The 19,909-nt window shown below is 44.0% G+C and overlaps 1 protein-coding gene across 5 annotated transcripts in view; it reads right to left on the bottom strand.

Moving 5' to 3' along the window:
* LOC135510602 (multiple PDZ domain protein-like) overlaps positions 1–19,909 on the bottom strand; it is a 69,812-nt gene that overhangs the window by 4,555 nt on the left and 45,348 nt on the right. For 3 of the 5 annotated variants that reach the window (XM_064931642.1, XM_064931644.1, XM_064931645.1), the window contains 18 exons: positions 19,034–19,096; positions 18,429–18,500; positions 17,559–17,715; positions 16,077–16,273; positions 15,707–15,798; positions 14,967–15,042; positions 14,677–14,757; positions 12,978–13,070; positions 12,569–12,643; positions 11,589–11,745; positions 10,897–11,045; positions 9,973–10,056; positions 8,281–8,474; positions 5,938–6,085; positions 5,580–5,666; positions 5,194–5,287; positions 5,011–5,051; positions 4,009–4,131 (listed from right to left, as the gene is read on the bottom strand). In XM_064931642.1, coding sequence (XP_064787714.1) covers positions 4,009–4,131; positions 5,011–5,051; positions 5,194–5,287; positions 5,580–5,666; positions 5,938–6,085; positions 8,281–8,474; positions 9,973–10,056; positions 10,897–11,045; positions 11,589–11,745; positions 12,569–12,643; positions 12,978–13,070; positions 14,677–14,757; positions 14,967–15,042; positions 15,707–15,798; positions 16,077–16,273; positions 17,559–17,715; positions 18,429–18,500; positions 19,034–19,096 — 1,983 coding nt within the window. Of the gene's footprint in view, positions 1–3,111; positions 3,243–4,008; positions 4,132–5,010; positions 5,052–5,193; positions 5,288–5,579; positions 5,667–5,937; positions 6,086–8,280; positions 8,475–9,972; positions 10,057–10,896; positions 11,046–11,588; positions 11,746–12,568; positions 12,644–12,977; positions 13,071–14,676; positions 14,758–14,966; positions 15,043–15,706; positions 15,799–16,076; positions 16,274–17,558; positions 17,716–18,428; positions 18,501–19,033; positions 19,097–19,909 lie in introns of those variants that run through there. The other 2 variants (XM_064931646.1, XM_064931643.1) reach the window with 2 other exon arrangements.

The raw sequence follows: 19,909 nt of genomic DNA, 5'->3' as shown, positions 1-19,909 counted from the left end.
TGTTTTACTTTTATATTATTTCTCCATTTTCTTTCTCTCTGCATTGCTGGGAAGGGTCATTGAGTAAGTATTTCACTGTTAGTCCACACCTAAAATTTGATTTGAAGGGGTTAGCGGAAGGAAGATAGTGGTTTGTGCTGATAGAGACTATTGATCATGCATTACCGCTCATCAGCTGGCCTTCAGCCAGGAATCATAAAGCAATATATTATAATAATACTGACTTAGTAATGATAAAATAAGAAAACTACTGATAAAGTTAATGTAGGCTAAATCTAACGCAATCAAACCATATCCAGTATTTCTAAACCACTGCTTTGTGTTTCGCCTGTTTTAGTTCACCCATTCTTCTTGTTCTTTAGAAGGGATACCAACATAGATATTCTATTCAAGACATCCACACAGTCCCTCTATTCTGTTACATTTTATGGGCTCAGTGCAGTATAACCAGATTTATGGTCTCCTATGGCTTACTGCTCCACTATTGTCTGCTGCCAGCCTGTCTGTGGGGGCTACAATGGTCAGTTTGTCTGTCCTTCTGCAGGAGGCCATTGCTTTCAGCTGCAAAGGCCCTCGACACTAATAGAACCAACCTACGTGATGACTTGAGACTGACGACAGTGTAACGGCGTTCTTCGTTTGTCGAAAGAGAGTCGGACCGAAATGCAGCGTGGTGGTTACTCATGTCTTTAATGAAGAAAAAACGGAACGATACATGAAATAACTAATAAATACAAAAACAACAAACGGAACGTGAAACCTATTACAGCCTATCTGGTGAACACTACACAGAGACAGGAACAATCACCCACGAAATACAAAGTGAAACCCAGGCTACCTAAATACGGTTCCCAATCAGAGACAACGAGAATCACCTGACTCTGATTGAAAACCGCTGGTGGCGGTTCCGGCTCGGGACGTGGACCCCACTCCATAAATGTCATAGTTCCTCCCCTTCGCGTCCTGGGATAATCCACCCTCGCCGCCGACCATGGCCTAATAGTCCTCACCCAGAACCCCACTGAACTGAGGAGCAGCTCGGGACTGAGGGGCAGCTCGGGACTGAGGGGCAGCCCGGGACTGAGGGGCAGCTCGGGACTGAGGGGCAGCCCGGAACTGAGGGGCAGCCCAGTACTGAGAGAAAGCCCAGCACTGAGAGAAAGCCCAGTACTGAGATGAAGCCCAGCCAGGCAGTTGAATCCGGCAGATCCTGGCGGATCTGGAAGAGTCTGGTTGACTAGCGGATCTGGAAGAGTCTGGTTGACTGGCAGATCTGGAAGAGTCTGGTTGACTAGCAGATCTGGAAGAGTCTGGCTGACTGGCAGATCTGGAAGAGTCTGGCTGACTGGCAGATCTGGAAGAGTCTGGCTGACTGGCAGATCTGGAAGAGTCTGGCTGACTGGCAGATCTGGAAGAGTCTGGCTGACTGGCAGATCTGGAAGAGTCTTGCTGACTGGCAGATCTGGAAGAGTCTGGTTGACTGGCAGATCTGGAAGAGTCTGGTTGACTGGCAGATCCTGGCAGACTGACGGCTCTGGCTGCTTCATGCTGACTGACGGCTCTGGCTGCTTCATGCTGACTGACGGCTCTGGCTGCTCCATGCTGACTGGCGGCTCTGGCTGCTCCATGCTGACTGGCGGCTCTGGCTGCTCCATGCAGATTGACAGCTCTGGCGGCTTCTTGCAGACTGACAGCTCTGGCTGCTCTATGCAGACTAACAGCTCTGGCAGCTCCTTGCAGGCTGGCAGCTCCTTGCAGACTGGCAGCTCCTTGCAGACTGGCAGCTCCTTGCAGACTGGCAGCTCCTTGCAGACTGGCAGCTCCATGCAGACTGGCAGCTCTGGCTGCTCCAAGCAGACTGACAGCTCTGGCTGCTCCATGCAGACGGACAGCTCTGGCTGCTCCATGCAGACTGGCAGCTCTAGCTGCTCCATGCAGACTGGCAGCTCAGGCTGCTCCGAACAGGCAGGAGGCTCCGGCAGTGCTGTAGAAGAGGAAGGCAAAAGAAGCGCTGAACAGGCGGGAGACTCTGGTAGCGCAGGAGAGGAGAAAGGCTCTGATAGCGCTGAACAGACAGGAGACTCCAGCAGCGCTGTAGAGGAGGAAGGCTCTAGAAGCGCTGAACAGGCGGGAGACTCCGACAGCGCAGGAGAGGAGAAAGGCTCTGATAGCGCTGAACAGACAGGAGACTCCAGCAGCGCTGTAGAGGAGGAAGGCTCTAGAAGCGCTGAACAGGCGGGAGACTCCGACAGCGCAGGAGAGGGGGAAAGCACTGGCTGCGCTGAACAGGCGAGGCGCACTGAAGGCCTGGTGCGTGGTACTGGAACTGGTGGTACTGGATCGAGGACACGCACAGGAAGCCTGGTGCGGGGAGCTGCTACCGGAGGACTGGTGTGTGGAGGTGGCTCTGGATAGACCGGACCGTGCAGGCGCACTGGAGCTCTTGAGCACCGAGCCTGCCCAACCTTACCTGGCTCGATGCCCACTCTAGCCCGGCCAATACGAAGGGCTGGTATGAACCGCACCGGGCTATGCACCCGCACTGGAAACACCGTGCGCTCCATAGCATAACACGGTGCCTGCCTGGTCTCTCTAGCCCCCCGGGTAAGCACAGGGAGTTTGCGCAGGTCTCCTACCTGGCATAGCCATACTCCCTGTAAGCCCCCCCAATAAATTTTTGGGGCTGACTCTCAGGCTTCCATCCGCGTCGCCGTGCTGCCTCCTCATACCAGCGCCTCTCCGCCTCCAGTTCTTCCTTGGGACGGCGATATTATCCAGGCTGAGCCCAGGGTCCTTTTCCGTCTAATATCTCCTCCCAAGTCCAGAAGTCCTTTGATCGCTGCTCCTCACGATTAACAAGGAGAGTTGGCTCAGGTCTGTCTCCTGACTCAGCCACTTTCCCTCTGAGCCCCCCCAATAAATTTTTGGGGCTGACTCACGGGCTTTCCTCTGCGCCGTCGTGATTGCCTCTCCAACTCCATTCTCCTATAGCCCTCTTCGCACTGCTCCAGCGAATCCCAGGCGGGCTCCGGCACTCTCTCTGGGTCGACCGCCCACCTGTCTATTTCCTCCCACGTCGTATACTCCATACTTCTGCTGTCCATAACGTCCTCCCTTCGCTGCTCCTGCTGTCGCTGCCTGTTACCACGCCGCTCGGTCCATGTGGTGGGTGATTCTGTAACGGCGTTCTTCGTTTGTCGAAAGAGAGTCGGACCGAAATGCAGCGTGGTGGTTACTCATGTCTTTAATGAAGAAAAAACGTAACGATACATGAAATAACTTATAAATACAAAAACAACAAACGGAACGTGAAACCTATTACAGCCTATCTGGTGAACACTACACAGAGACAGGAACAATCACCCACGAAATAGAAAGTGAAACCCAGGCTACCTAAATACTGTTCCCAATCAGAGACAACGAGAATCACCTGACTCTGATTGAGAACCGCCTCAGGCAGCCAAGCCTATGCAACACCCCTACTCAGCCGCAATCCCAATAACTACCAAAACCCCAATAAGAAATACAACAACATAAACCCATGTCACACCCTGGCCTGACCAACTAATTAATGAAAACACAAAATACTAAGACCAAGGCGTGACAGACAGGCAGTATTTAGACTTGAGATAACATTTTCACGCAAATATTGACCAGAGTTACATGTACAAATCTGAATAGCCCACTGTCCAAAATGAACCAGACACAGATAAAGGAGGCATACACTTACTGTAAGTGTAAATATTCTAAAGTTGACTTAAACCTGACGTTTGTGCTCGCATTTGGTGAATTTGTACAAACTTTCATCGATACGATAAAACGCCTTGCTGTTTGATTATTTGTAGCTCAAAACAAATCTTTCTCTCGTTTGGGTGAACATTTAGTGAATAGATTCCATGTGATTAGCGGAGTCTGACTTTCCTTGAGGGTCCTTGAAGTCAACAACATAACCCACATAACCCATATTCTCTTGATCAGGTCCCTACGGCTGCTGCTGTACCAACCCACCTTGAGTTTGTGTGTCTGGGCAGCGAGGCCAGTAGGGTTCATCATGGCGATGAAGATGGGCACATCGCCCAGGGGACTGCCCACTCCACCCGCAATACTGATGCCCAATGAATCAGTGAGACCCTATGAGGAAAGACAACCAATTACAAAAGTACTTCAAAATCACTATAATCAGTTGTAGTAAGTTACCTCACAAAGACAAATAAAATACATATTTAAATAGTGTAAAGTAGTTGGAGCCGTGGGGGGGGGGGGATTCTAAGCTGACATAGGGATTATTACAAAATGGTCATGCTATGGATAATTTCACTATTTGATTTGGAATTTTGTTACCCCTTTAGGTATCAAATGAATAGAAATAATTATTTGATAAAGTATTGAATATGGCCGTGAGAAACAGCCCTGAGAAACACACCGAATAAAACATTCATAAATGCCAAAAAAAAGAGTAAAAAAAGAGTAAAAAAATGAATCACAAGAAGCAAAGTTTTGAAGTGAGTGTCCTATCTATGAGATATAAGAAAGCTCAGGAAATATGTTGTGTTTTTTACACATTATTTAACCCTTTTTTTGGGTAGGCACAAAACTACCTTCAAACTGTACTTTTATTCATTTTTGTAAACAGGTTCTGGTTACCTTCGGACGAGTCCCCGGACACTTGTGGCGGTCATAGTGCAAAATGGAGACCACCTGTTCTGAGTCTCCCCTTTCCATAGTGGTCATAATAGTTTGTAGGTCAATCTGTTCAGACGCTACAGACGTGTGGTCTGACAAACAGTGCTCTAGCTCTGCAGATGCGGAGGTGCGATATCGGCGGATCGAGACGCATCCAATGTAAAAACAGATTCCTCTAGCTTAAACTGACAGATTTTGATGGGGATTTTTTTATCATGTGACTTAGACTGACACAAATCGGCATGTTGCATCAATCTTAATACAAGGACAAGCTAAAAACAGATTTGTTTTTCGATATAATTATAAATATTATAAAAGAAAGCTGACCTTTGTGAATTCAACAATTCTGATCTCCTGGTGGTCCAGTGCTTTATAAAAGGAGTAAACAAGAGAAAACAAGAGTAAACAGACAAAATGAATCGACTCAAATGAGACCACGACATGACGGCTAGCTTTAACTTTCCAAACAGCTAGATGTTTATCAACTAAAAAAGGTCTTAGACTCCTGACTTGTATGTTGTACGCTGTCACAGTCCATCTGGAGGCTACCAGAGGAGGCTGACAGCGAGTGAGGGGTCACCTTGCAGCTGCCCGTTTCACTTATCTACCCAAACACAAGGAAAAAGAAACGTGAAATGAATGACAAATTGCTTTCCTTTATCTGAACTATATTTTAGGACTAAGGACTACCAATAGGATATAGAGGAAGGAAGAGATCTAGGGAGTATTCAGTGAGCTGAAATATATTCAGATAGAACTGTAATGAATAGAGCTTACAAGGTGTCTACATGGGTCCTATTTGTTAGATGCATTTCTATCTGAACATTCTGTAACATTGCTCTCCTGAACAGGCCCCAGGATATAATTAAGGTTCAGAAAACAAAATGGGAGCATACCGGACTGCTCTGCGAGAACCTTCTCTCAGAGTGGAAGGGTCCGGCTTTAAATCTGCCCACCTCCATCACTATGGGTCCCACACCACACTGCAAACACAAACATGTAAACATATAAATAGCTTTTCAACTAAACAAACCATCCAAAGAAGAGATGCTAGTGATGTATTCCACACCAACCGGTCGGAAAAGAGCCAATACAGCACTCATTATACATTTCCTTTTTAAATACATAAATTATCTATCCATATCAACAATTTTAATTTGAGACAATAAAAATCCAGCCTCGTCCCAAATATATCAAGACGGCACCAACAGATCTGGGACCAGGCTTTATTTGACCCTGCTTCCCATGGTTCACCTTCAGCAGTGCAGCCACTGACTCCTGGGTGGCGTTTCTGACATCCTCCTTGTTGACGGACAGGATCTGGTCTCCCTGCATCAGCCTCCCGTCACTCTCCACCACGCCCCCTTTCACTATGTCCGACACAAACACCCCTGTGTCGTTCCTGTTGTGGATAGAAACAACACACGAGTTAACCAGGGTTTATGTTGCGTTAATGTGAGTGCTTGGTCTCTGTGCATGTGTCTGTCATTTGTGTGTGAGCATTTGGCAGCTAGGATTCGATAGCAAATCAAATGACGTATTTTAAGTGGATCTTTTTTTGTGTTGTTCTAAAACGTTGTATTTAACTAATAGGCTCTCTCTGGGGACAATAAGACATCTATCAATCTATCTAACAATCTATTAGGTAAAAATGCAAATCAAATGCCTGCATCCTGCTGTGGTTCAGGTGTGGCAGTTCAGGATCTATAGATATGTTAAGGAAAAGCAGGTTCCAAAGCAGGTAGGATGACCGAAATACACTGAAGGCAGACCCAGGTAAAAAGAAATCCAGGGTATATCTACCTTGGTGTATGTGGGACTTATCTATACATCTATCTACTAGGACAAGGGCTGGGTATCTTTGGGATTTGTTTCTTTTCCGATACCAGTTCCCGCTCAGACTCTTCAATTCGATACCGGTTCTAGAAGGTTTCCTTTTTCGTTTCCTATGTTGAATGAAGAACACATTTACATCTTTAAATGCCTAATCTTCCTCATTATATTCTCTTCATTTTCTTACTAGAACAAGTGTATATTAAAACAAGTGTTGGCTCCCCCCTGTCACCATTGATTTAACTAGTTTCTTAGCAAGTATAGCAACTAGTCAATACAATGACCAATGTTAATCACTGAGATGGGAAAGGTCAAACACCTTGACCCCCAATGCTAAATAACATGTGGCATGCACACACACACACCAAACAATCCCCGTCGTCACTGCAGGCCTGACTCCTCAAATGTCTAATTGGTTCAGGCAAACAGGAGAAGCATGTTTCACACACACACACACACACACACACACACACACACACACACACACACACACACTGGTGGTTGCCTGAGGTTTCTCTGCTGGGGCCATTCCTGTGCTGTCTGTCTCCAGTGAGTTAGGGGCTAGAGGTCACACACCTCTGACACCATGTGTTGAGAGACCCTGAAGGCGTGTGTTGTTATTTACTGGGATAACACACTGAGGATGGCTCAGCATGACCTTATGTGACTCAGAATGAGTCAACACATTATTTCAACTATGTCCAATAATCTAATTGTGGTCGAAATAAAAATAAATAAAAAGATAAGTTCATTACTTGAAACAAGTGTATTAGTGCTAGGCTGGAACAAAAATGTGCCCCCCTCCGTGAATGGGACTAAGAACCATTGCGCGGTAGTAGGGTCGTAGTTCATCTCTGATAAGTTGCTGCTCCTCCTATGGACATCCCCTCGGGGACATTCTCCCCCTGCATGGATATTTACCCTGATCTCACCCCCAATGGACATTTATCATTGTTACAGTTGTAAATATGTATATATTATTAGCATTACTTTTTAAAAATAGTTTTATTCACTTATCTTTTTGTCATGCGCTGACCATAGAGAGACCTCGGGGTCCTCTATGGTGTAATAGGTCAGAGCGTGACTAGGGGGGTTTTCTAGTTATTTTAGTTCTATGTTGGTGTGTTTGTATGGTTCCAATTGGAGGCAGCTGAATATCGTTGCCTCTAATTGGGGATCATACTTAGTGTGGTCCTTTTCCCACCTGCGATGTGGGATATTGTTTGTGTTTAGTGTTATGTACGCTACGAACTGTACTTTAGTTTATTTGTTTGAAGTTTCACCTCAATAAATATGTGGAACTCTACTCACGCTGCGCTTTGGTCCACTCATTATAACGAACGTGACACTTTTTGACCTGCACTGTTGGAGCTCCAAGCCTTAAGAATGTCACTGTACCCTGCAATTACATCTGCGACCCTGTGCATGTGACAAATAAACTCATCTAATCATCCTAGAAAAAGAGAGCTTCTCTCCAACATCTTTATGGTGTGTACATTTTAGGACATCCCTGTTTACAATGTCCATTTGAGGACATCCAAATGTACAGTGTACATTTTTAGGACATCCCTGTTTATGGTGTACATTTGAGGACATCCAAATGTACGGTGTACATTTTAGGACATCCCTGTTTACAATGTACATTTGAGGACATCCATATTTACTGTGTACATTTTAGGACATCCCTGTTTACGATGTACATTTTAGGCCATCCCTTAAATGTTTTCAGTCAAACGTCCCTATATGACTTATAGGTTCGAGTACCTTCTCCCCACGATGCTGAGGCCCAGGCCCTGGCCGGGCTTCTTGTTCAGCTCCACGGTAAAGGCATCCCACAGGCCCTCCTCCTTGTACTGCGCCTCATCCCTGAACACGCTCAGACGCACCCGCTGAGGGGTCTGCCGTAGCACGTTGATAGCTTCGTCGTGAGTGGCCACGCGCAGGTCAATGCCATTCACCTACGGAGATTGGGAGGGAGAGGGATTAGAGGGGGAGAGAGAGATGAAAGAGGAACGGATAGTGAGAGAGAAACAAACAGATTTGTCAATATAAAATGTGGCAGCAAGGGTACAATGGATAGCATGTTATATTGTTCCTATTTATAGAAACACTGTAGGCCTATACTATACCTATACTGAGGGTAGGCCTGTACTTTAGTATAATTATACTTATATTTTGAAAACCTTTTCTAATAATAACACCAATGTACTTAGTTTAGAGCTGAGACCTGCAACCTATTTTAAAGTGATGCTAGTGTTGAAAGTAGCACACACGAGCCAAAATGGGTCCCCGAAGATTGTGCACAACCTCATCCAGTCGTATTACATGTTACGTCCTGCAAGTTATTCTATTTTTTAAACCTGCAATTCAATTCGTATGATATGTTACGAATTCCAATTTGTACAATATGTTTAGAATTTGTAAGTGCTTTTTTAATTTTTTTTTAAATTTCACCTTTATTTAACCAGGTAGGCTAGTTGAGAACAAGTTCTCATTTGCAACTGCGACCTGGCCAAGATAAAGCATAGCAGTGTGAACAGACAACACAGAGTTACACATTGAGCAAACAATAAACAAGTCAATAACACAGTAGGAAAAAAAGGGTCGATATACATTGTGTGCAAAAGGCATGAGGAGGTAGGCAAATAATTACAATGTTGCAGATTAACACAGGGAACTATGGACTCCTGGACCAGATCCAAGCCCTGCGTTGGATTTTCAAGAACATCAGCTATTTTGGCTTAAGATCCCGTTCAACCTCTAAGGGTCCGTATCAACGGGAAATAGCCCATTAGCGCTAGCATAGCCATGTATGGCTTTTCTCATAGCAGACTGAAATGGGTCGCTAATGACGTTGGTTCTGCTTGAGCCACAGAATGACTGGCCACTCTCTCACCCTCCCCCTGACCCTATCATGAGCAGTATGAATACTACGGCTTAGCTGGGGGGCCCAAAATGAATTACTGAGGTGGGGCAATTAAGTCATAAGAGTATGTGTATGTGTTGGTGTGTGCGTGCGTGCGTGCATGTATTGAAAGGGGGTGAGTGAGGTGCTTCCAGCCCCATTGACTGAGTTGCCATGACTAACGGCCCCAGTCACACCCCTAGTCTATAACAAAGCAAAGGGCAAAAGGGTGGAGAGCTAGGCTGGCTATTAAGATGTCATTCTATATGACGTCATCTATACATATAATGACTATATATACCATTCGTTATCTATATTTATATAATTTTAGATGTAACATTTGAAAAATTCTTCTTCAGATTCTATGAACCAAATCCTATCTTAAGAGTCACAGTGATATGAATGCAGTGTTATACGAGTGTGTGAAATACGGGTCTATATGATCTAGGATCAGTTTAGCCTTTTATTTCATGAGGAATATGGTTACAGGGATAGGAGGAGGGTGGAACTGATCCTAAATGATGAATGCAGGCCCTGTTACATTGCATTACCTCCAGGATCTGGTCCCCAGCCCAAAGTCTCCCATCCTTGGAGGCAGCTCCCTCCTCATAGACCTCGTGAATGATGATGGTCCCCTGGAGAAAGAGCAGAGAAAGAAGAGTGTGAGAAAGGGGGAAAAACAAGTGCTAAAATACGAGAGGTGTGTGGCACGGTAGGAGGGAACAAGGAAAAGAGAGAAGGAAAAGTAGAAGACAGAGGGAGGAACCAAGGTGAAACAGAGATATAGTCAAATAGAGAAATGAAGAGAATAAAATGACAACGCAAAGGAGTTCAGGAATACATGAGAGATTCGAGACAGAGTGGAACAGGTTGACACTAGCTAGAGTCTGTGTGTGTAGGTGTCCATGGGGGGGGGGCTCATTCTCAGGTCAAGGGTCACATTCCAGGATATTGTCTCCTGTGGTTGAGGACTGACTGAGCACACGGGGGGAGAGGAGGAGCGGGGTGTGTGCGTGTGTGACAGACTGCATTATTTTCTATAGTCCTTTGCCATTCCACTGCCTCCAATGCTATTTCAGACCTGGGATAATACTGCCAGCTCTAAAAGCACACAGAACCAAAGACTTCTAAGTGGGTGGCATATCTTTTAAGTTTGTATCATTGTGTAAGTAGTAGTGGGAATTGGTCTTCTCATGTTAGTGGTTGAACTTTTCCTTGTTTTATGTATTGTTTTAAAATGTACAATTGGACAAAATCCCAGTGTAAATTCTGATTTAAAGCTTCAGATAAATCTATGGAAAACTAACCCATATTCTTTGTCAGTATATGTCAGTTTGGAATCTGTTAATTGGGATCCAACAACCGTTCTGTCATAGATTATTCAAAAATACACATTTTGTTATTATTCTACAATACAAGGGGACACTTCAACAACCCACAGTAATCACAGAGCTACCCCTGGCACTCTGACCTACCAATAGAGTGTCACAGCCCCCCACGATGCTGAGGCCCAGGCCCGTGTGGCCTTTGGAGATGTCTATGGTGGTCTCACAGCCGGGGATGATGGGACAGGTCACAGGGTCAGAGGAGGCCAGAGTGCCAGGGGTGGACGAGCGACTTGAGCCTGATGAGAGAGTGGGAAATTGAGATGAAAATATCGAAGAAATGTTTTCATTCTAGCCTGGTCCCAGATCTTTGTGCTTTTAGCCAATTCCTCAGATTATTATTGGCATGCTATTCAATAAGGCAATGACAAAAAATATTCAGAGGAGTTGGCTAAAGCACCTATTAATTTGATGGCAGGCTAAAATCAGACTTGAATATATTAAGTCACTGTACAACTAGAGCCTATATTAATACTATATTTGTATACTGTATCTGTTTCATTCTTCATTGTGTAAATCAGCATAAACTTATTGACTAACAATCACTGACATGATTGGTTTGCCAAGTGATTGGTATTGAAGTTGGGGGCACTTGCCCTATAAGCATATCACTCTGCTCTACCTAACTGAGTGAATCATGCTTTGTTCAGATTTTGAGTTATAACTAGCACCAATATTTAAGTTATGTAAAAAAAAAATCTTCAGCTAAGTTGTTTACGTTCAATAAACCAAAATGCTAATAATGTCAACACATGTCAACCCATGACAAGCTGTTTACTCACTCCTGATTGGCTCTGACTCAGGCTGGCCCAGGTTAGCCATGTAGATGCTAGGGATGCTGGTGGCCTGATCAGTATCGTAGGGGGGGAGGGGCAATGACTCATTCGCGCAGATTGTCAACTTCACGGAGCCTTTGGCGTTCCCCAGTAGAGTGTGGACCTGAAACGTAGGATGAAAAAGACACAATTGCATAGTCCCCAACAGATGGTCTATCAGAGATGGGCAGAACTTCTGTTACATGTATTTGAGATATGTATTTAAATTACTCCTGAATATTTTGTTTAATTTGAATTACACTGGGCTGAATATACTCCAATGCATTTTGTATTTTCAAAACACAAAATACTTTTCTATACCATTTTTTATATATTTTGTTTTATATAGCGGTTTAACCCTTGCATTGGTATCAGAAGTCTGATCACACTATGGTGTGATAAAAGAGTCTGCTAAATGAAGTAAACATTAATATATATGTAAACAATTGCAAAGCATGCTGAGTATTATTCTAATGAGCTCAGCCCCAAAACAATACCCAGTGTGCTTTGCAGTTCATTTTGGCATGTTCATTTTCACATATACATTTAGGTCATTTAGCACACACAGAATGACTTGCTTAATCAAGGTAGTTAAACACTACATATAACAGCCAGAGCAAGTAACATGTTTCTGTAACCGTTACTGAGAATGGTGTTGCTGTTCGGGCCAGCTACAAATGTATTCTTGTATTTCAATACAAGTTTATTTTGATATATTGATCTTTATGGTATTTTGCATATGTATTCAGCACATTTTGCCCATCCCTGTGGTCTATAAATGTCAAATTAACACACAACAAACTATGTAAAAATGTATGTATAAGTTACAACAACAAAAAAAGTAAAAATAAAGTAATTTAATAAACACTCAACAAACTAATCAAATTACTATCCATTAACCCTGGCCGTAGGGTGTGTCTAAAATGTGCTGTAGAGGCAGATCTTACCCTTTCCACAGTGTAGCCCACCACTGGTTCATCCTCCACAGCCAGGAGTTTATCTCCAGATTTGATGCTGCCGTCCTGCATAGAGTAATACAGGACTGGTGTTAGAGAATGTTTTTCATCTTAAAATATATACATCCAATTAGCATGACATGTAGGATGTCCAATATTATTTTCTGTCCAGCATTGTTCTTTAAAACTGCTCCTGGACAGCTACAGGGTGTGCATGCTTTTGTTCCAACCCAGCACTTTTTGATTGAACTAATCAAGGTCCTCTTAGTTTAAATCAGGTGTGTTAGCACTAGGCTGGAACAAAAGTCTGCTCACCTTGTGGGTCCTCAGGACCAGGATTGAAGACGAGTGATATACAGGACATCTGTTTCAACCAGGAGAGTAAGACAGAGTGATATACCTTTCCTGCTGGTCCTTTTTCAGTTATACTCTGAATCACCACCCCGGTCCTGGGGTCTTCCTCACTGAAAGTGATGCCGAATCCACCCTCCTCCTTGAGTTCAAAAGAGATAATGTACTTGAATTTTCTTCAATACCTCCCTGTCAACCATAATTATAGACACAGTGCATCATGCACAATGACACATTAAACATGAACAACTCGAGCCATTGATAACCCGAAACGTCACAATGCAAGAACGGTTTGTTTTGTAAATTGTGAGGCAGTTTGGAACATTATGGTTCTAAACTCAGCTAAAAAAAGAAACGTCCCTTTTTCAGGACCCTGTCTATCAAAGATAACTCGTAAAAATCCAAATATCTTCACAGATTTTCATTGTAAAGGGTTTAAACACGGTTTCCCATGATTGTTCAATGAACCATAAACAATGAATGAACATGCACCTGTGGAACGGTCGTTAAGACACTAACAGCATACAGACGGTAGGCAATTATGAAAACTTAGAACACTAAAGAGGCCTTTCTACTGACTCTGAAAAACACCAAAGAAAGATGCACAGGGTCCCTGCTCATCTGCATGAACGTGCCTTAGGCATGCTGCAAGGAGGCATGAGGACTGCAGATGTGGCCATTGCAATAAATTGCAATGTCCGTACTGTGAGACGCCTAAGACAGCGCTACAGGGAGACAGGAAGGACAGCTGATCGTCCTCGCAGTGGCAGACTATGTGTAACAACACCTGCACGGGATCGGTACATCCGAACATCACATCACAGGTACATCACAAGTACAGCATGACAACAACAACTGCCGAGTTACACCGAGGTCTGTACTCTGAAGCCGGGATCGATTTGGAGGTGGAGGGCCCATCATGGCTTGGGGCGGTGAGTCACAGCATCTCACACACACACAATTTAAATGACTAAAACCAAATCGAAATTGTGTAATGGACCTACATTCATACAGTTTCATGACTATGTCCAGCTTGCTAATAATCACTTAAATTAAAGCTAGACAGTCAGGGAGCATCGGGAAAAAAACAATGGCTAGGGGACTATCTTTTGCTAATTTTGATGGCAAGGAAATATAATCAATTTTCATTACGTCCCGCCGGACCTCATTGAAAACCGAATGCTGCCCCCGGGGCAATATAGAAACAGGGTGGTACAACCTGAACTTGACCAATAAGAAACACTCATTTTAGTTTTCCATTGCAAAACGGTTTGCTAGGGTGTGCCCTAATGAACACGGCCCAGTTCTACTCAGCATCTTGAAACGGCATGATCATTTGTTCCTGGGGACTGAGAGGATGTAACAGAAAAGTATGTGTCTGGTATGTGGCCATACCAGATGTTGACTTCACACCGTGATCCTCTAATAGACTATTATATAATAAACCATGTGGACAGACAGCTAGGTTGAGACTCCCAACCAGGTGTTTGGCTTGTCAGAAGACCCATTAAACTAGAATAGGTTCACATCCTCTTTAGTCTCTCTGTCCATCCTGCTCTCTCTCAGTTCCTAGGGTATATTACTGTCCTCCCTCTCTCATTTTCTTCCCTCCCTCTTGTAGCAGCCGAGTCAATTAGAATAGAGAATAGACTCCCTTTCTCCCTCTTTCCCTCCCTATCCCCACGAAGAGGTCTGAGCCTATGTTAACTAATAGCAGAGCAGCATGTGAGAGTCTCAAGGTAACTCACCTTCGGCAGAATGACGTGCTGCACATACTTGAACATGTCGACATCGATCGCCGAGGGTATAATGGAGGTACATCTTTCCAGCTGTGAGAAAATGATTAATAAGAGATTGAAAGAGTAGAACATAGAGCCTTTTCAGTCATTGAGCTGCTTCATACTCTAAGGCCTTTTTCAATCAGAGAAACTAGCTACACATAGACAGGATGACAGGGAGACCGTGTGTGAATATGTTTCTGTCCGTGTTCCTGTGTGAGAAGGGACATATCATGTGTGTATGCATGTGACACGTTTACCTCCGTCTGGGGCTCCAGGGTGTCTCCATGTTCCCTCACTGGTCCTACAGCCATCTGGTTCAAAGCATCTGTGTTCCTGTCCACCAGTCATAACTCAAGAGTAAATCACTAGTCACTGCTTCAGGACACATCTTTCTGTCTGCCTGAGACCCATAGCTCTTGAGTGGGTCGCAAATGGAACCCTATTCCCTATACAGTGCACTACCTTGGTCAGCAATAGTGAACAATGTAGGGAATAGGGTGCCATTTTGGGACGTATCCCGAGTCTGTGAACCACACAGTCTAATTGAGGCTGTCAGTTGAGTTAAGTAGAGTGTTTTCCTGCCTGCCTTATTTTGGTCAGATTTCTTTAGGCCTGTCATGAGTAGCTGGACCATTGGTTTTCCATGATCATGTGACCTTACCAGGAATAACGCAGGATACAATGGAAGGAGACATTTTGGAGTATCCGTTGCCTGTCTGCACTGATATCAATTTAGATCAGACTTTTGTAACACCACAGCTCCCTCTACTGGGTTTTGTATGGTGATGTTATTAGGCTTAAAATAGTCCTCTGCTATTGAAGGGGCTCAGCAACAGAATCTGTACATTTTCTTTGTCCTTGTAAAGAGTTGGGATGAGTGATTATATTGATTTATGCAAGGCTGAAATGAGTTGAACTTGGTGGATCAGTTGAAAAAATAATTGGTGGGGGATGGGAATAAAGACTGGTGATATATTTCCTTCTTCTTGCACACTACCTGATGAAAATGATCTTGACCTTCGACGGAGCGCTTTTGATGATGGAGGAGGCATTCTGGTGACTCCGCCCATACAGAATCTGCCCATTGATCTGATGGGGTGCAGAAATGAACAATATGGAATTTGTTACTACTGTCTAACATACCACATTATTCAATTCAGCAAACTGGCATTCGTTTTGCTTCCTTCTTGCAAACCTGAGATCATATTGTGGAGTTTGGATATCAAATCAGAGAGGAATAGCTAAATCGAGACATAATGTGATTTAGTACATAAAACCCAGTAATACCCACTAGGCACCAACTCCTGGTTAAAAACCACCCATCTATAGTGTCGGTGACTACTAAGTTACTAATCCAAGCTCCTTACCTCCAACAGTTCATCCCCAACCACAATGCGACCATCTTTGACGGCGGCGCCACAGGGGTCGATCCCGACCACAAACACGCTCAGGCGAGAGCGGTCGCGGTTGCCAGCCAGACTAAGGCCCAGGCCGGTCTTCCCCTTCTCCAGCTCAATCATGTGCAGCAGCCCCGGAAGGCTGCCGTAGCGCTGAATGATGCTCTCTGTAGAGAATAGTGGATAGATTGAAATGAGTCGAACCACTGAAACATCATACTGATGAATGTGAAATGATTGAGTATATAACTGAATAGCTTTCTATGTAGTGTATGGCATAGATTTGAGCTGGATAGCTTTTCTTGATTTGCTATACTCATACAACCAAGCCATGAATGGAAACAACTGAAATTAAACAACTTTTAACAGAAATCATAGTCAGTGCTTCTAAACTAAAGGATCACATCAAAATGCAAAGTCATACTCAACACATCTCACAATAGTCAAAAATGTCATCATTTCAACTTACAAAGACACTGCCAAACCTAGGTTTGTATTGATCCTGACAGACAGACAGGCCTCTCTCTCTATCTCTCAGTGGAATGACTAGTATTCAGAGACCATATTGTTCTGGGCTGTGTGCCACAGACTGTACTGTACCATCACTCCTGTACTAATCTCCCTGACTCACCTCATCAATCTGATCCCCACATGGCACACACACACACACACCAGTGGCCCAGCAGGGACTATACTGTCCATAATCAGAAGTGCCTGAGGCACCACCCAGAAATCACCCCATGCCCTATCCCCTAGGCACTGCATTTTGAATAATTGGATAGGTATTCTATGATTGTGCTAGCCTAGTTCACTTGCCTTGGGAGCCTAGCAGCAAGACTTAGCGCTTGAAGTAGACTGAAATAGGTGCCTGTACCTATTTTGGGTGTGTCGGTGTGTTCCGGCCCAATTCATGCACTGGCAAGACAACGATTGCACAGATCAGGTCAAGTTCAAAATGCAACGTGGAGGCCCTCTAGTGGCCGCTAGGTGGTAGCACATGGGAGTAGGCAAGCAAAGAGGGAGCTGGCTGAATCCATGGAAACAAACCCTAGTGCCTACCCACTAGGCAGTGGTACTTCATGTTAATCTGAAAGGATTTGATAGGTATAAACAATATGGTAGTAGCTGCACATTGCTCATGATGAATTTGTAAGACTTTCACCTATCATATATATTCAGTTCTATTCAAGTCCCTAGGGAGTAGGGGCTAGGAGTTGTTTCTGCACTGGGTCCATCCATGGTCTTGTTCATTGTATAATGATCCATAATAACAATATGATAACCCAGATAACATAATTAGGTAGCCAACTTCGGTCTAATGAGTGACCTTTCATGAAGAAGGAGGAAGTTGCCCTTATTGGTCGGTTTTGAGTGCCCCTGCCTATTGTGGCCAATGGTTAAGATAAAGGGGAGGGTAACTGTCCCTAGATCTGTTCATAGAGTCAAACTCACTCCAGCTGTAGCCAAACTCATCCTCGTCCTCCGCCTGGGCCTGTCTGTCGGGAATCTCTGTCAGGGTATCGGTGTCTGTCTCTCCGACGTGGGGAACCACGGGAAGCGAGAGATGAGGAGTGGTGGACGATGTCTTTCCCGCTTCCCTCTTTAGTGGCTGCCACATCACAGAAGTATCAGTACAATAGATTTGTAGTGTGGCAAAATGGCAGATAATCATTTTGTTTCAGCGTAGCAGGTTTAGCTGACCACAACCTAAAGCCGTACTGTTGAGTCGGTAAAGTACATTTTAGTCACTCATCTGCAGGTGGACATTTCAAATTGGCGTCACCCAACTTTTTATGCATGTATTTTTAGTTCATATGACTAAACTGTTATTTGACTAAACTGCTGTAAGCAAAGCATTCCATTGATTCAAGTCAGAAGTAGTGTATTTTTAGATTACCTCAATATTCAAGACTGAGATTAATAACAAAATGTTCCTTATTGATAGAATTCAATTCAACCATTGTCCATCTGATAACACATTCAAATGGACACTTACCTTATGGAGCAATTGAAACACAATTTCAAAATGTTGATAAATTTAGGCAAATTAAAATGCATTTTGATTCAGAATCAAAACATATTTTTGTGTGAGATTAAAATGGACAAGTTTCAATTTCGTCATTTCAATGTTCTATTTGTAACCAACAAAACACAAAAAAGAGAAAGACACTCAGATAGGTTTAGTGGAAATGTGTTAGGGCATCATGTATGCATGTAAGGCCTGTCCAATATATGAGTCTCCACATATATTCCATAACACAACCGTACGAGCATACACGGAAATAGAAGGGGAAAAGCACGACAACACAAAGACCCACAAACCTTAAACGGAGTAGGAGTGAAAGGGTTAGTTGGGGAGAGGCGTAGGAATAGTCTACTGTGACTCTCAACCTCCTACAGGGAACAGAGAAGAGTCAGAGACTTTCAGTGAGACAGACAACAAAGGACTAGGACAACATTGTGAAACTAAGGGCAGAAACTTCACTCTACCGCTATGATGGAGAGTGTGAGTGAAGTGGTCTACTAAAAATCCTCATTTAATAAACTAAATAAGATTTATTCCAGGTGTCTCAAACTCGATTCCTGAAGGGTCATGTGTATTCAGTCACACATTTGCTGGTCGTGATGGGACATGAACTTGACAGGTGAATAGGAAAATGTACATGGATGTAAATCATTTTGGCATGAAAAAGGTGTAAACAAAGCCCTGCGGGAATTTGGGTTGAGACTTCTACGACAGTACAACATCAAGTTACAGGCATTGTCCCCTAAGGTTACAAAACCAGGGCCCAAACACTTCAAAATACTTTCCTTTGGTTTCAGTACAGTGGAACCAATGAAACAGTCCCAAAAGTGCAAACGCTGTGCTAAATCCAGTGCACCTGAAGTATTTGACATAGGTCTAAAGGTTGCAGAGAGACACTGACCTTGTCACTATTGCGCCGTGCCATGGCCGCCGCTCTCTCCTCGTTGGTGTCCGTGGTTGAGGACTGTCGTGTACAAGAGGGATGGAAACAGGAAAAATACACTGCTAGGCATTGCCATCAAATGTCAAAATCAGCAAAGACTGATGAGGCATCATACTGTATTTAATTGGTGAGGCTTGCATGGGACAAGTAAAAGCATCCAAATATATTAAAAACGTTTGTTTGAACGTAACAGAAAAAGTAGCCTGAGCGAAACTTCAATTGTTATTGTTTTTCTTCATGAGTTGTGGTTGTATTGGCTACAACAGATTATGGATTGCCCTTGGTCAATGTGGGTACTGTATACACATTGGGAAAACTAAAATGATGATGTGTTCAGTGAGGTAGGCAGCCCGTTATCAATATTCCACCCAGGCCTGACCACCTCTCACCCAGGAGCTGATTTAATATATTCTGCCTGCCAACTAGAAACCACCACAGCAGCATGCAGTGAACCTTGTGGTTTGGGGTCCGTGACATATGAGCTATTGTGCCATTTTAGTTTTTCCTGTTCCTTGACTCTTCCTCAGTTCACAAAACGTTATGAGCTGGTATCCCAGATAGACACAATCTATTCCTGGACTCAAATGCACGTTCAATGGAGATTCTCCACTGAGCATGCTCTTGAGTTCATTAGTAGAATTAATCTGGGTCTGGGAAACTGGGCCAAAGAGATAATATTCTATACAAAGAGTACATTATACACTGTAGGATTGAACCCGCCACAAAAAGCAAACATTGAGCAGCAAAAGAAAGCAGTCTACATGAAGGAAGATTGGACACTGGGTCGCACACACACACACACACACACACACACACACACACACACACACACAC

This window comes from Oncorhynchus masou, chromosome 23 (genome assembly GCF_036934945.1).
Source record: "Oncorhynchus masou masou isolate Uvic2021 chromosome 23, UVic_Omas_1.1, whole genome shotgun sequence".
Lineage (NCBI taxonomy): Eukaryota > Metazoa > Chordata > Actinopteri > Salmoniformes > Salmonidae > Oncorhynchus > Oncorhynchus masou.
Note: the sequence above shows the minus strand (reverse complement) of the source record. Positions and strands in the feature narration are given on the sequence as shown.